The sequence below is a fragment of the Delphinapterus leucas genome, chromosome 1 (genome assembly GCF_059928025.1).
Source record: "Delphinapterus leucas isolate spDelLeu-1000000601 "Yukka" chromosome 1, BTC_Dleu_Yukka2, whole genome shotgun sequence".
NCBI lineage: Eukaryota > Metazoa > Chordata > Mammalia > Artiodactyla > Monodontidae > Delphinapterus > Delphinapterus leucas.
Genome location: NC_143129.1, coordinates 23,475,955 through 23,490,753, shown reverse-complemented (window position 1 = coordinate 23,490,753; position 14,799 = coordinate 23,475,955). Strand labels below are relative to the sequence as shown.

General features: G+C 38.1%; 1 protein-coding gene across 1 annotated transcript in view; it reads right to left on the bottom strand.

Annotated features, from left to right (window-relative positions):
- Positions 1 to 9,215: 9,215 nt before the first annotated feature.
- Positions 9,216 to 14,799, bottom strand: part of LYPLAL1 (lysophospholipase like 1) — a 34,353-nt gene continuing 28,769 nt past the window's right edge. Inside the window, exon 5 of the mRNA XM_022579245.2 lies at positions 9,216 to 14,430. Within this exon, the coding sequence (XP_022434953.1) occupies positions 14,212 to 14,430 (219 nt within the window). The 3' untranslated portion in view covers positions 9,216 to 14,211. The remainder of the gene's footprint in view (positions 14,431 to 14,799) is intronic.

Genomic DNA, 14,799 nt, shown 5'->3' with positions numbered 1-14,799 from the left:
CAGCATGCAGCGTCTTTTTTAGTTGTGGCACGCGGGCTTCTTAGTTGTGGCATGCAAACTCTTAGCTGTGGCATGCATGTGGGATCTAGTTCCCTGAACAGGGATTGAACCCAGGCCCCCTGCATTGGGAGCATGGAGTCTCAGCCACTGGACCACCAGGGAAGTCCCCAGAGTGATTTTTAATTAAAGTAATAATCTGCCCTTAAGTGTAGGTAGTGAAACACCAAAATAAAACAAAACAAAACAAAAAAAGTATGAATTTGTTACAATAACAAAAAATGAAGTAACAAGTTGTTTTGAAATCTCCCCTAAAACGAATTTAAAATAGAATGCAAAAGCATCAAACTTTCTCATTTCTTTAAAAAAAAAAGAAAGAAAGAAAAGATCCCTGAGGCTCTGCACTAAACTATTGGCAAAAACATGTCTCTTATGGGCATTTTGCCCAAAATATGATTTCTTCAAAACAGGATGTCCACTATTCATCATAGACTCATTAATTCTATTCCCAATATAAAAATCACATATGGCTTTTGCAACCAATCCAAGACAAAAAGGCCTGAGTAAAATCACGAAGGTAATGCACATAATAACTTGAGGATAGCACAAAGAAAATGTATTCTAAGATAATATTTTACATTTTTGTAAAAGTGCACTCAATATTTCAAATTAAATTTCACACTCATTTTCTAAAATGCTGAAGTATGAGAAAGGAAAGAATGAAGGCTTTGCAGGATGATGAACAGAATTTGAGGGAAGTCCATGGGAAATGGCAGCAAACACATTGAAGAAATTGTATGTCAACTGGGCAATAAATGGTCTTCCAGTGTGTTTATTCTTAATGAAAAGAAATTATGTAATAGAGAATAACAAATCTGACTCCATATTAGATCTGTTTTGTTGCCTGTGCTTAGTCATGCTGGCTCTGCACCTTTTGCAAAACAATGTTGCCTGAAATACACAGGATAGACTATTCTCAGGGCTCTGATCTTTGAGTCCATTCATATAGAGATAAAAAGTTGCAGAACAGAGAATAATATTTGTCTTGTTGCAGGGTTACAGGAACATCGTGACCTGACAAACACGGACAGCTGCAAGAACAAAGGAATCCTACCCCAAGAAGTCTGCAACAACTAACCATGCCCCTCCCTCACCTTGCCTTTAAAAGTGCTTTGCTGAAACCCTTCAAGAAGCTCGCAGTTTTTTGGGCACGAGCCACCCATCTCCTTGCATGACCTTGCAATAAACCTTTCTCTGATCCAAACTCCAACATTTCAGTTTGTTTGGCTGTGCATCGGGCACACAAACTTGTGTTCAGTAACAATTGGGGGGGGGCATTGCAGGCTAAGGAACGGGATCCAGACAACTATCCAATTGGTACCCTATCCATTGCTAATTCTCCTTCAGTGGAAGGACCTCAGTCAACCTCAGCTTCGGGCCCACCCCTTTAGAATAACTGATACTAACATTCATTCTGTATGGGTAGAAGTATCTTTTCTCTTTCAGACAACAGTTACAGAGACACATATCTGCCTTGAGTGTGAAAGGAGCGAAATTCACAATCCCTAAGAGGAGAGACCAGGCAAATCTTTAGAACGTTCTCTGGTTCACCTGGTAGATAGAGAGCATCGTGCAAGGATGCTCCTTAAGGAAGAACAGAACAGCTGGGTTGGCTTATGGACAGAACAGCTGGGTTGGCTTATGGCTCAGACCCTCCTGTAGTCTGTTATGCCAACCTTAGATCCATTTGAAGATGGCAGTAAAAAGTCTCAGAGCTTTGTCTTATTTTTTTGCAGTGGGTCCTGCCTGCTTTCAGGGAATTTTGGCCCCCTGGGAAAACTACCCTGAGACAATTTCCCATGGGAAGCCACAGAGAGGGCATTGACTGGTATTCAGGCTTTTAGTGTCCTAGGTTTGGTTTATAATGCTGTTGAGGCGGATCCCCTGAAGAATGAGAAACTGACTCCAACAATCTAAATAAATTATTGCTTGCTGCTGACATGCCTCCCCAAACTGAAATGTGACTTGCTTACTGCGTGGAGTCACCCTCCTTCTCCATACCCCTGTGACCCATCCTGTCTCCTTTTGCTGACCTCAGCTGGTTTAAGGAGTAAGATGGTTGGGGCTAGGTGACATTGCTGTGTTCCCAGAAGGGATGAGAAGCCATAATCTATCAAAGGGGTTAGGGAATGTCGGGAAGAGAAAGGATTCAAACTTTTGTGGCTCTGGTGGATACTGGCACCTGAGTTACCATCCAGCTGGGTCCCATTAGTGAGTTTATGCCCAAATTCAACTGCTGGGGTCGGGACAGAGTTCACAGTAAGAAAGGAATGTTAACGTGACCAGGGAGTGGAGTCCTCTGTGTTAATGCAATCCATTGTTCTGGCTTCCGCTGCTGAATGTGTAATTGGTATTTATGTTCTATATTCTTATACTGTAAATGCCCATAAGATCCAAAAGGGAGTCTCCTGTTTGGGAAGAGCTGCACGTAGAGAGGTACTGATGCTTCTGGGGCTTACATCCTCAATGATCCCTTTGAGCTACAAGTCTCTGTGAGTAATGATGCTACCAGTTGGAGCTTCTGGCAAAGGGAGATGGCCTTCTATTTGGAGGTGCCCCTTAGGGTTTAGACTCCTTGACTCCTTGACACAGCTACCAGTTTTACTTCTTTTGAAAGCAGCTCTTAGCTCACTATTGGGCTCTTACTGAAACTGAGTGCCTGACCCCTGGAGCAACTGTGACTCTCTGGCCTGGTATTTCCATTTTGGGATGGATCAATTCAGACTCAATGACTAACAAAGTGAAAAAGGATCTGGTAATGGAAATGGTACATTCAAGAATGTAGCCAGCCTGTCCCCAGAAGCATCTTGGCTCTACAAGAAAAAATGGCAGCTATTCCACTCCACCACCTGTAGCAAAGTTGCTGGCTCATTGGGGCCCTTGATTCACAGAGGTTCCCCATAATGTCTGGGACTGCTTCACTGATGGTTTGGCTAAGCTGACAGCTGGTGGTGTCCACTGGGCAGCTGCAGTTGTTCAGGCTCAGGGCCAACTTATTCAGAACTCAAAGTGGACAGGGTCATTCTGCTCAGTGGGCAAAACCCAAGGTCGCTCTTATAGCTCTGAGAAATACGACACTTGATAAATCTCATTGTATTTTTACCGACTCTTGGGTTGTTGCCATGGCCTGATTATTTGGACTGTCACTTGGAAAACCACAGACTGTAAGATTCAAGACTACCCCCTTTGGCACTGAAACCAACTGGAATCAAGCTGCTGGTTGAGTCTGCACTGCCAGACTGCAAGTGTTGCTTACTTGAACCATCATCAGACCAGACAGAGTGACACATCGACCATCGTGTTGGGTACAAGGTAAAACAGCTTCTGTTTTTGATACACAGGCTACCACTACATGCCAAACTTTTGAGTCCTGACAAAAGCTGACCCAGTTGTCTGGCAGTGAAGGCAACCACATAGCAGGGGGCATTGCCCATACTTGTTCCTGACACACTGATTACATCTGACCTTTCACCTCTTCTTGGGGTTATAGGTGGTGCCTCACTACTTATTAACACTTTTTCAGGTTATATGTTGACGTTCCAGTGTGATAAGTTTACACTGGCCACACTATTGTGGGTCATGAAACTCATCTGTGTTATATTTTTGGCTTATATTTCTGGACGGCTTTCAGTCTGGCAATGGTGTGCCTTTTGTTGCAAAACAGTGGGCTGGTAGTCAGGTATTCGGTAGTCTTTGAACATTCCCTGCAATTCACTGGGATTTGGTATTGTTGAGAATTGGGGGATTCTTGTCAAAAATTGACTCAAAAGATGTCTGGCTCTACCTCCTTCACTTTCTTCTGGTCCAGGCACCTTGGTAAGGTCAAGGAATACACCTGCCCTCAGAAAGGGATCATCTCCTCTCAGCTGTTTCCTGGGTAAGGGTCAGAATAAAAGTGTTGGGAGATTATATAAAGTGCTTTTGAAAATTTGTTGTTCCTCCTGACCACCGAGTGTAATGCTTCTTCTTTCCCCTAATGGCAACCCAGGCTGATCTGGTTGGTACGCCTTCCTGGAGGTTGCTTAGTCAAAAGCAGGAAGGAGATTTAAACTTACTTCTGGTTTACAAGTATGGATTTATTTGTTTCAATGACATGATCTTGGAGAAACAAGATCATGACTAATTGGTTGAGCACAGTGTTTGCTGAGTCCCCCTATAGTGGTCCATGTGGCCCAAAGTGGGGGGCATAATGGGTCTCTGTAGGTTTTATAAAAATGCCTTTGCCCTTGTTGTACCCAACCCTTCTGGATGAAAGGTCTAGGCGTGAGTAAGGGGCAACTAGAAAAAAGATGAAGTTATAGCTACTGGAATAGGACATAAATTATGTATAAGTGGAGAGAAAGCAATAGGAGAGAGCATCTTAGACCCCAGGAACTTATGGGGAAGAAAGGGACATTAATGATTATTGTCTTTTAGGACCACCCTGGAGCTTTCCTCAAGCTGGAAAACACCCTGGTGAGGTTTCCCACACTGTTACAAGCACCTTAGATTTAACTGACTGCCGGGTCTGCCATCTCTCTACAGAGGATTCAAGATTTGATCACCATTCTTCTGAACCTTACTAAGTCTGTGGAAACAGCAAAGGATGGCCCCAGCCCCTGTACCAAACCCTTCCCTCACAAAAGACAAAAAACAACCATCTGTCAGCACACTCCCCAGATATCTCCTCCATACCCATTCCCATAACTGTCACTTATTCAGTCTGTGGTATGGACAAATGCAACACAGCTCGTGGTGTGGACAAACAGCACAGGCTGGGGTGACTTCTCCTGGGCATTCTCTGCAAAAACAAGGACTAGACTCAATTGCTGAACTGAACTGGGAACACTAAGGCTTCTCAGCTGGCCAGGAGTCATGCTGGAGACACTGTCACCTATGCCTTTGGCTGATGTAGGTCCCATTTGAGGGGGCCTCAGAATTGCAAAGTAGGTATTAACTTGTATCGCTGGAAAACATGGTGACTTTCACCTGTCATAATAGACTTTCAAGCGTTTTAGGAAATACCACAAACAGCTCATGCAAATCTAAGATGACTGGAGATCTCTCCAAAATGAAGCTACCTTGATCATTCGGGAAAGCTTTCTAGAGAGATGACAACCAATTTGCTATTTATGTACAGCCTAAGGGCTGTGACCTTACCATGGGAACCATCCAATTGGAAAAACTGGTATGAAATTTGCGTGTATCTTTAGCTAAAATGATCAATGATACCTTCTTGTTCCTGGAAGCATTCAGGTCCACCTCAGTTCATGGCCATGGTTGCTGTGGAGGATACCTTGTCCTAGACTGTGTCCTCGCAGGCCAAGGTGGAGTCTGTGCAATTGCTCCTGCAATGCCTGGATTAATGCTTTGGTTCAAGTAGGAAGGTTAATACAGAAACTTAAGGAGAAGGACAGCTGGCCTCCTAAGGCACATCCTTACTAGGCCATGCAATTTGTTCAGCTGGGTGGCACCAGGGCCCTGGGGAGCACAGCTGAGAGCAGGGCTGTAGGTTGACCTCATTCTGGTGCTTGGAGTCCTGTTCATAGTCTTACTGCTGTATGAAACAAACTGAGCTGATTTGGTTGCAGCTAAATGGCAGAATTTAACAAATATGACAGAGAAAACACATGCATGGGTCTGCATCTTACCCTCAGTGTAGGAATATGCTGAGGCTACACTCCCTTCAGAAGACTGTACATGTGTATACTCACAGAAACATATTTCTAAAGGGTAAATTTTAAAGGAGAATCAAAATGTACATAACAGTACATTTGTTCTCTGTAAATATAATTCTAGCTTTTCATGTATTAAAATTATATACAAAGTCTTGTGAACCAGCGGTCTTTGTGTATCATATAATCTGACTTTTCTTGAAATGTTTACATGGCTTTCTGTTCTCTTATTGTATATCAGGAAATTCCTTTTATATGATAAAGACGTATTGTTTAAATATATTCTGGCTAAGTGATATCTGGACTTTTTTTTTTAACGTATTAAAGTACTTTAAATTCTCAATAGCCAAATTGCCAGTCTGTTTCATATTTTGTTCTCAGTTCATTTTGTTAATTGAAATTCTTAACTTCCTATAAAGAATACATTTAATTTTCCTACCACTGATGGTGATCTTTCCTATTCAGTCCTTAGTTGAGAAAAACTGCCATCAATAAACATTTTACTTCACTTTAAGGATTACAAAACCAATAAAGCTCATTATAAAAATTCAAACAGAAGAAATATATAGTAAAAAGTGAAACATCTCCCTTCACTTACATACTAGCTTTATCTCTCCTCTCTTGAAAAATTCCAGTCTCCCCAACATATAAACATATATAATTTACTGTGATACTGATTTATGCTTTCTTCTTGTTGCTATTCTTCTTCTCCCATGTAAGAAAGTATCAAGACCATTTCGACTCTCTTGCCTTAGGAAATGTTTATGTGGGTGAAGCAACAGAACATGAGGAAAATGGCTGAGCTGTTTCCTTAGGAGGATAAAACCTTAAACCCCCGTGTGCCTAGCCTTAGCAATCAATGACTTTTCAGCCTCAAATACTTGGCTTTAAGAGACCTCATGCGTATGGACAATAGGTGTCTCAAGGTGAGTGAGCACTGGATAATGGAGGGCCTCCCCTAAAGATACTGCCCTTTGCAAGGGGGCCCAGACTGGCATGATTTGGAATGAGGTAAAGCAGCAAATGATAACTAAGATTGAATATCCTATCAGCCCAATGGGTAGGGGAGTAGAATTGGATCGAAGATTATCATATAAAATATTTAGATATATCCTCCATGCATAGGTCAGTTTGTGGAGAAAGATTTATAACCATTACACACATACATCCCTCCATTTCTGGCAAAACAATACAGGGAATACCTTCAATTTTTTTAACTTTACATTTTATTAAAGGCTTTTACACATGCTATACAACTTGATCCTCACACAACAATTTCACAAGAGTATACTGTAGCAGAGGTTGAGATTTATCCAAGAATACATAATTATCAAGTGATAGGACAAATATTCACCAAAAAAATCTGGATTCCTTTCTCTTATATTTGGTATGTATATACTCAACACATATAAGCCTGACACCCTTATCTATGATATGTATATATGTTACTCTTAAGGCAAATTGCAGCCATAAGGGCTTTAAACATGAGTGATACCATGTATATTCAAGCCAGGGCATTTAAGATTTAAAGAAGTTGAAGGTCATTAAAAGCTTAAGATAATTAAAACACTGCACGAACTGAGTCTTCTCTGAGGGGATTTGGACTTTATTAGTTAAAGTCTCAGTCTCTGTCTCTCTTCCTCTCTCCTTCCTACCCTTTCTTTCTCCTTCCCTCCCTCTTCAAATTTACAGTTTATAGCTTCAAATAAAAGGGGAATGAAGGGACTTCCACTTATGACCAAGACGGCCAAGGTGGAACAGGGACCAGATTTATTTTTTGACCTAAAACAACTGAAAAGGTGGGCCACGTATATATTTTCAGATATTGGGCACTAGCAGTGCAGGAGAGTCATCCCTTAAGAAGGAGAAGCAAATGCAGTGAGCTCTACAAATGCCCAGCTTACTGTGTGAAGAGTTTCAAGGCTACAGCATGGAGACGGAGACCCAGATGGAGCTGAAGGAGGAGACAGAGTTGGGAGTCCAGAAAGTCAAGGAGCTTCGAGTTCACATGACAGAGTACTAGACGGCTGCAAGACTGCCAGAGATCTTCAGAGGGTCCCCCTGAAATCTTCAGCAGAGTACTAACCAACAGATTTGTGTAAGGCAAGTATGAACTACCTAGAAGGAACAGAAGGAATGATCACTGAGGCTCAGAGAGGACTGGGAAAAATTTGAGTTCCCACTAGTCAGAGTGTAAAACCTCACAATCCAGTGAGTATCAGCTAGAGTACTCAAACATGTGTTGCTTGAATGGTGGGGCAAAGTTAGTCCTGGAGCAAACACTGCTCTAGTACTACCTAAGAAAGCTTAAAAGGAAGCCTGAAAGGATCAAAATACTTCTAAGTACTTTCCAAGTAACTTAATTGCATTCCATGGCAAAGCTCATAAATATTTATAGAAATGCAAACTGATCTAGCACTTAACAATGTAGAATTCACAATGTCTGAAATTCAATAAAAAATCACTAGGCATATAAAGGAAGCAAAAAAATTTATCCTTAATAAAAAGAAAAATTAATTGAAGCAAAGTCAAAAATGACAGAGATGATAGACTCAACAAATAAAGATATTAAAACTGCTATTAAAACTATATCCCATATATTCCAGAAGATGGAGAAAAGACTAAGCATATTAATTATATGAATTCAAGAAATTAAAAAAAGAACTTCTAGAGATAGGCAATATCTGAGATAAAAAAGATGGGATTAATGACAAATAACTGCAGAAGAGGACATCAGTGAATTCACAGCAGGAATAGAAACTATCCAAACTAAAATGGAGAGTGAAAACAAATTTAAAAAAAGAAAAAAATAAGTACCAGTAAGCTGTGAAACAACTTCAAATAGTCTAATATAAGTATAATTGAAATCCTACAAAAAAGGGACAGGAGATAGGCAAACAAATATTTGAAAATGCAATGGCCAAAACATCTCCAAATTTCATGAAAACTATAAATCCACAGATTAGAAACTCAAGAAATTCCAAGCACAAAGAAACTGGAGAAAACAACACCAACGCACATCATAATCAAATCGCTTAAAACTAAAAACAGAGAAAATTGTAAAAGCAGCCAGAGGATAAAAGATTAGAACAACAGTAGAAAAAATGCAAACTAGAAGATGACAGCATAAGATCTTTAAAGTAATGAAAGAAAGAAAACCCTGTCAAGTTAGAATTCTATACAGCTCTCAAAAATAAAAACAAAATAATACTTTTTCAGATAGAAAAATGTTGAAAGAATTTAACAGCAGCAGACATGTCTGTCATAAATGTTAATGTATTTCAGGCAGAAGGAAAATGATACCATATGAAAATCTGAAGCTATATTAAGGAATGAAGAACATTAGAAAAGGAAAGAATATGGGTAAATATAAAAGACTTTAAAGAACTTTAAAAAATCTCTTTAAAGGATAATTTAGCATTCAGACATAATGTTATTAATAAACAGGGACTAGATGGATTCTTTCACCTGAAACAAACAGAAAACAAAAACAAAACAAACAAACAAAGGCAAAGTACTGGAGATAATGTTTTTCAAAGCAGCATACATCAGGCAATGAAGGATAGTGATCACTGAGAGAAAGAAAGGAAACACGGTGAGCCTTATAATGTCCCGAGCTTACTGCCTTGAGAGAGTTCCCAGACTGCAGAACAGAGAGGAGAAATCCATGCAGAGCCTGGTGGACTCCCTGAGTTGACATGCAGAGCTAAGAGTCTGAGTAGATGATGTTGGCTAGAATTGAGAGGACAGAGTGCCAGAGAAGAGTAAGTTTCACAGAGACAGAACTCCAGAGATCTAGAGATGGTCCACCTGGAGTATTCACAGAGAAAACTATCTGGGGCCAGAAAGAACCACCTAGAAAGATTAGCAGGAACCCCTGGGATAAGAAACATGAAAAACTATACCAACCAATATATGTCATAATCAAATTGCTCAATATCAGTGACAAGAGAAACTCTTAAAAACAGCAAGAGTAAAAACACATACCAGATATAGAAGAACATATTATTAACAGGCTAAAGAGAATAATCTTATATTATTAATAACTATAATATAATAATAAATTATATCATTAATAATTATACATAATTTTATCCCTTGTTGTGGAAAAAGCATTTGATAAAATTCAACAACCATTCATGATAAAAACTCTTAGAAAACTAGGAATAGAGAGGAGTTTCATTGACTTGATAAAGAACATCTACAAAAAACCCTACAGCTAACATATTTACTAATGAAAGACTGAATGCTTTCCCCCTAAGGCTGGGAACAAGACAAGGATGTCTGCTCTCACTGTTCTCATCCAGCATGGTGCTGGAAGTTCTAGCCAGTGTAATAAGCAATGAAAAGGAAATACAAGGACTTCATTTGGAAAGGAACAAATAAATTGCTTCCAATTTGCAAGTGACATTTTCTTTGTAGAAAATCCCAAGGAATTTACAGAAAACCTCCTAGAATTAGTAACTGACCTAAACAAGATCATATGATATAAGACACCCACACAAAAAACAACTGTATTTCAATAAGCTAGCAATGTACACAGGGAAACTGTATTTAATAATACAGTACCATTTATAATTCCTCAAAAAATACTCAGGTACAAATCTAACAAAACATGTACAGAACTTGTGTGTTAAATGCTACAAAAAAATAATGAAAGAAACTACAGAAGACCTAAATAAGTGGAGTAATATATCATGTTCATGAATTGGAAGATTCAATATGGAAAGGATGTCAATTCTCTCTAAATTGTTATACAAATTTAACACACTTCCTTTCAAAATTCCAGCAAGATTTCTTGGGTGGATATAGATTAGTGTATTTTAAAATTTATATGGAAAGGAAAGGAACTAAAATAGCTAATACAATTTTGAAAAAGAGAATAAATTAGGAAGAATTAACTGTACCTGACTGCAAGAATTACATAACTATAGTAATTAACGTTATGTGGACAGACACAGAGATCAATGGAACAGAACAGATAAACAAGAAACAGACACACAAGCAACAGACAACTGATTTTTGATAAACGTACAAAAATAATTCAATGGAGGAAGGATAGTTTTTTCACCAAACAGTGCTGGGCAACTTGGTATCTATAGGCAAAAACATAAAATGAATGTCAACCTAAATCTCACAACTTATACAAAAATTAACTCACAATAGCTCACTAACACCAAAAGCATAATCCATGAAAGAAAAAGTCAGTAAACTGGACTTCATTAAAATTTAGAACTTTTGCATAAAAGGACCTAAGAAGTTGCAAAGACAAGCTACAGACAGTGAAAAAATATTTGAAAACTATATAACTAACAAAAGACTCACATCTAGAAGATATTAAAAGAAACTTTCAAAACTCAACAGTTAACGCAAACAAAAAAGAAAATCCAATTTGATCATGGGCAAAAGACATGAAGAAACATCTACCAAATAGGATATAGAGATGGCAAATAAGCTTATGAAAATAGGCTCAAAATCACTAGCCATTAGGGAATGCACATTTTGACCACAACGAGATTTCATGATATACCTATTAGAACAGCTAAAATAAAAAAAAAAATAGTGAAACTACAAAATGCTGATGAGGATGCAGAGAATATTTATCTCTCCTGCCTTGCTGGCAGGAATATAAGATGGCACAGCTACTCTGGAAAAGTCTGGTAGTTTCTTAAACATACACTTATTATACAACCCAGGAATCACTCTCTTGGGTATTTATCCCAGAGAGAAAAAAAATTACGTCTAGACAAAAATCTATACAAGAGTGTTCAAGGCAGCTTTATTTCGTAATAGCCAAAAAAACTGTGTTTTAATTGGAGAACAGTTTAACAAACTATAATACTGAATACATTCATGTCATGGCATACTACTCAGCAATAAAAAGAAGTAAACTATTGATGGTTGCAACAATTTGGATGGAGTGAAAAAAGTCAATCTCAAAATGTCACATACTGTATAGTTCTACTTCTATAACATTCTCACAATGTCCAGTTATAGAGATGGAGTACAAATCAGTGGTTGTTATGGGTTAGATGGTGACAGAGGAAGGGATGGATATGACTATAGGCAGCACAATGGGCATCTTTGTGGTGATGGAACAGTTCTGCATATTGATTGTAGTGGTGGATACATGAATCCATGCAGCCATGTGAAAAAATGGCATATAACTATACACACACATTGTACCAATGTCAGTTTCCTGGTTTTGACATTATACTATAGTTACGTAAGATGTAACCATTGGGCGCAGGGTACATGGGGCTCCTCTGTACTACCTTTAACACTTCCTGTGAGCTTGTAATTATTTCAAAATTTAAAAAAGTTTATAAAAATTATATGCTATAAACCCTAAAGTAATCATTAAAATAAAAGTACAAAGTATCATAACTAAGAAGCCAGCAAAAGAACACATAATCCAAGAAAAAAAGGGGGAGTAGAAAGAGAGGAATAAGGGAGCAAAGAAGAAGAGATGGAATATAGAGAAAATAAACAGTTAAGATGGTAGCTTGAAATCCAAACATGCCAACAATCACATTAAAATGTTCTAAATAATCAATTAAAAAGCAGGGATGACCATACTGGATAGAAAAGGAAGGCCTAACTGTGTTCTGCCTGATGGCATTGCTCTTTACAGATAAAGACACAAATAGGTTAAAAGAGAAGTATGGAAAAAGATGCTAGTCTAAAGGGAGCTGGAAGGACTATATCAATATCACACAATGAGTATATCAGAGCAAAAAAATCTATCACGGATAGAGATGATCATTTCATAAAGAAGAAGAGGCCAGTTCATCAGGGGAACATAATAGTCCTACATGTTGACGCATCTAATAATGGAGCCTCATAGTACATGAAGCGAAAACTGAGGGAATGGCAAAGTGAAACAAATTCAGTTATACTTGGAACTTTCAATATTCCCCTCTCAATAATTTATAAAACAAGCAGGCAGAAAATCAGCAAGGATATAGTAGATTTAAACAAGGATATCAACCAACTTGATCTGACTGGTATGTAGAGAACACTCCACCCAACACTAGCATCATACATATTTTTCTAAAGTGCACACAAAACATTTACCAAGATAGACCATCTTCTGGGCTATAAAACAAGTCACAATAAATTTAAAAGGTTTCAAGCCATACAAAGTATGCTCTCTTGACCCACAATGGAATTAACTTAGAAATCAATAGCAAAGATCTCTAGAAAATTCCCAATATACTGAAACAAAATAACACAATTTTAAGTAACCCAAGGGTTAAAGAAGAAATCAAAAGGGAATTTAGAAAGATTTGACCTGAATGAAAATGAAAACACAAAATATAAAAGATCGTGGGATGTTACTAATATAATACTTGCGGGAAGATTTATAGCACTAAAGGAGTGTATTAGTTGAAGAAAATATAAGAGAAAATCTTAGTGACCTAGGATTTCTTAAGATTGCTTAAATATGACATCAAAAGCACAAAGTATAAATGAAAAAAATGAATAAACTGGACGTCATCAAATTAAAAACTTCTGCTCTTTTGAATTACACTGTAAAGAAAATAAGGCAAGCCACAGACTAAGAAAAAAAAAAAGGTAAAACATCTGGCTAACAAAGGATTTCTATCCAGCATATATAAACAGCTCTTACAATGCAAGCTCTTACAATGCCCTAATAAAAAATGGGCAAAAGATCTGAATAGAGATATCATCAGAATTTATACAGATCACAAATAAGCATATAGAAATTGCTTAACATCATTAGGTTAGGAAAATGCAGATTAAAACCACAAAGTGTTACCACTGTATACCCACTAGAATGGATAAAACTGAAAAGGCTGGCCATACTGAGTGCTGACAAGGATCTGAAGAGCAACCGAAACCCTAGGACTGGAGCAGAGCAGCAATTTGGTCTCAGAGAAAGGGAGCTCCACTGGGACCAGAAGGTCTGGATTCTAGTTTTTACTCTTGAGGCTTTGGGAAAGTTTTCAATCCTTCTAACCCTATTATAAAATACCAGTAACAACTACTCAGTCTACTTCATCAAGCTCTTGTGATGGTCAGGTGAGGTAACGGGAAACTACTCTATAAATGTGGGGTACTAATGTTATTCTGTCAAAAACTACACGAGCATGAATATCTCTGGAAAGGCAATTTAAAGAAAGTGATAACAAAGATAAAATAATATCATGTTAAAACTTTTCCTGGTTTCTCACTGCCTTTATTTAAGCTAGTTTAATTACTTTCTAATATTTCAATATTTACTTACTTACAAGGCCTTCAAATATTTATAAAAATGTATCTGCCAAATAATACACAGACGTTTGCCTAAATTAACGTTAACCATTAATAAGATTATACTACTCTCTATGGTGCTAAGCATTTCAATAACTAATAAGTCAGTAAACTGCTGATATTTTTAATACTTTGATTATTGTTTATCAAATTAGATTTTGGCAGTAAAAATCACTTTTTATAAAGACATTACTTATATATTAACAAATCAATCTTGACTCATTCAGTCTGGTAGCTTTGTAAGAATCCATGACTTCAGTTTTTCTAGCTCAGCTTTGCTTAACTCATGGTAAACACCTGGGAAACTATGAAACTTTGTCCTCACTCCTAGAGATTTTAACACTGAGTTTGTCTCTTCACCCCAAGAATGAAGAACTAACTCATCTGCGGTACCATGACACTGAAATAATTCAGGGAGGACACCATCACTTTTCTGAAGAGCCTAGAGAAGAGAACATAAAAATGGAGAAGTTTAAGAAATTCATTTAAGAACATTATTCTTAGAAATCAGAGGGGGCAGAAAAACTCCAATTTAACCAAAGCTTCAATATTTAAAGGGGAAAAAGAGGCAGTGGTAGAGCTCTCTGAGGTATATATTGATGGGCCAGGACCAGGAGCTTAGCTGGTTGCTGGCACCACTGGAGCTGCAGTTGTACGTGATCTGAATTTACTCTGTAGAGGACTGTCTCAAAAGTGGTCAAAGCATTTCCCGAAGAAACCTTGTGTCTTGGGAAGACAAACCTCTTCACATGGAGTGGAAAGAGGGAGGAACACAGAGCTTAGGTACAATCAAGGAAAAAAAAGCATTCTT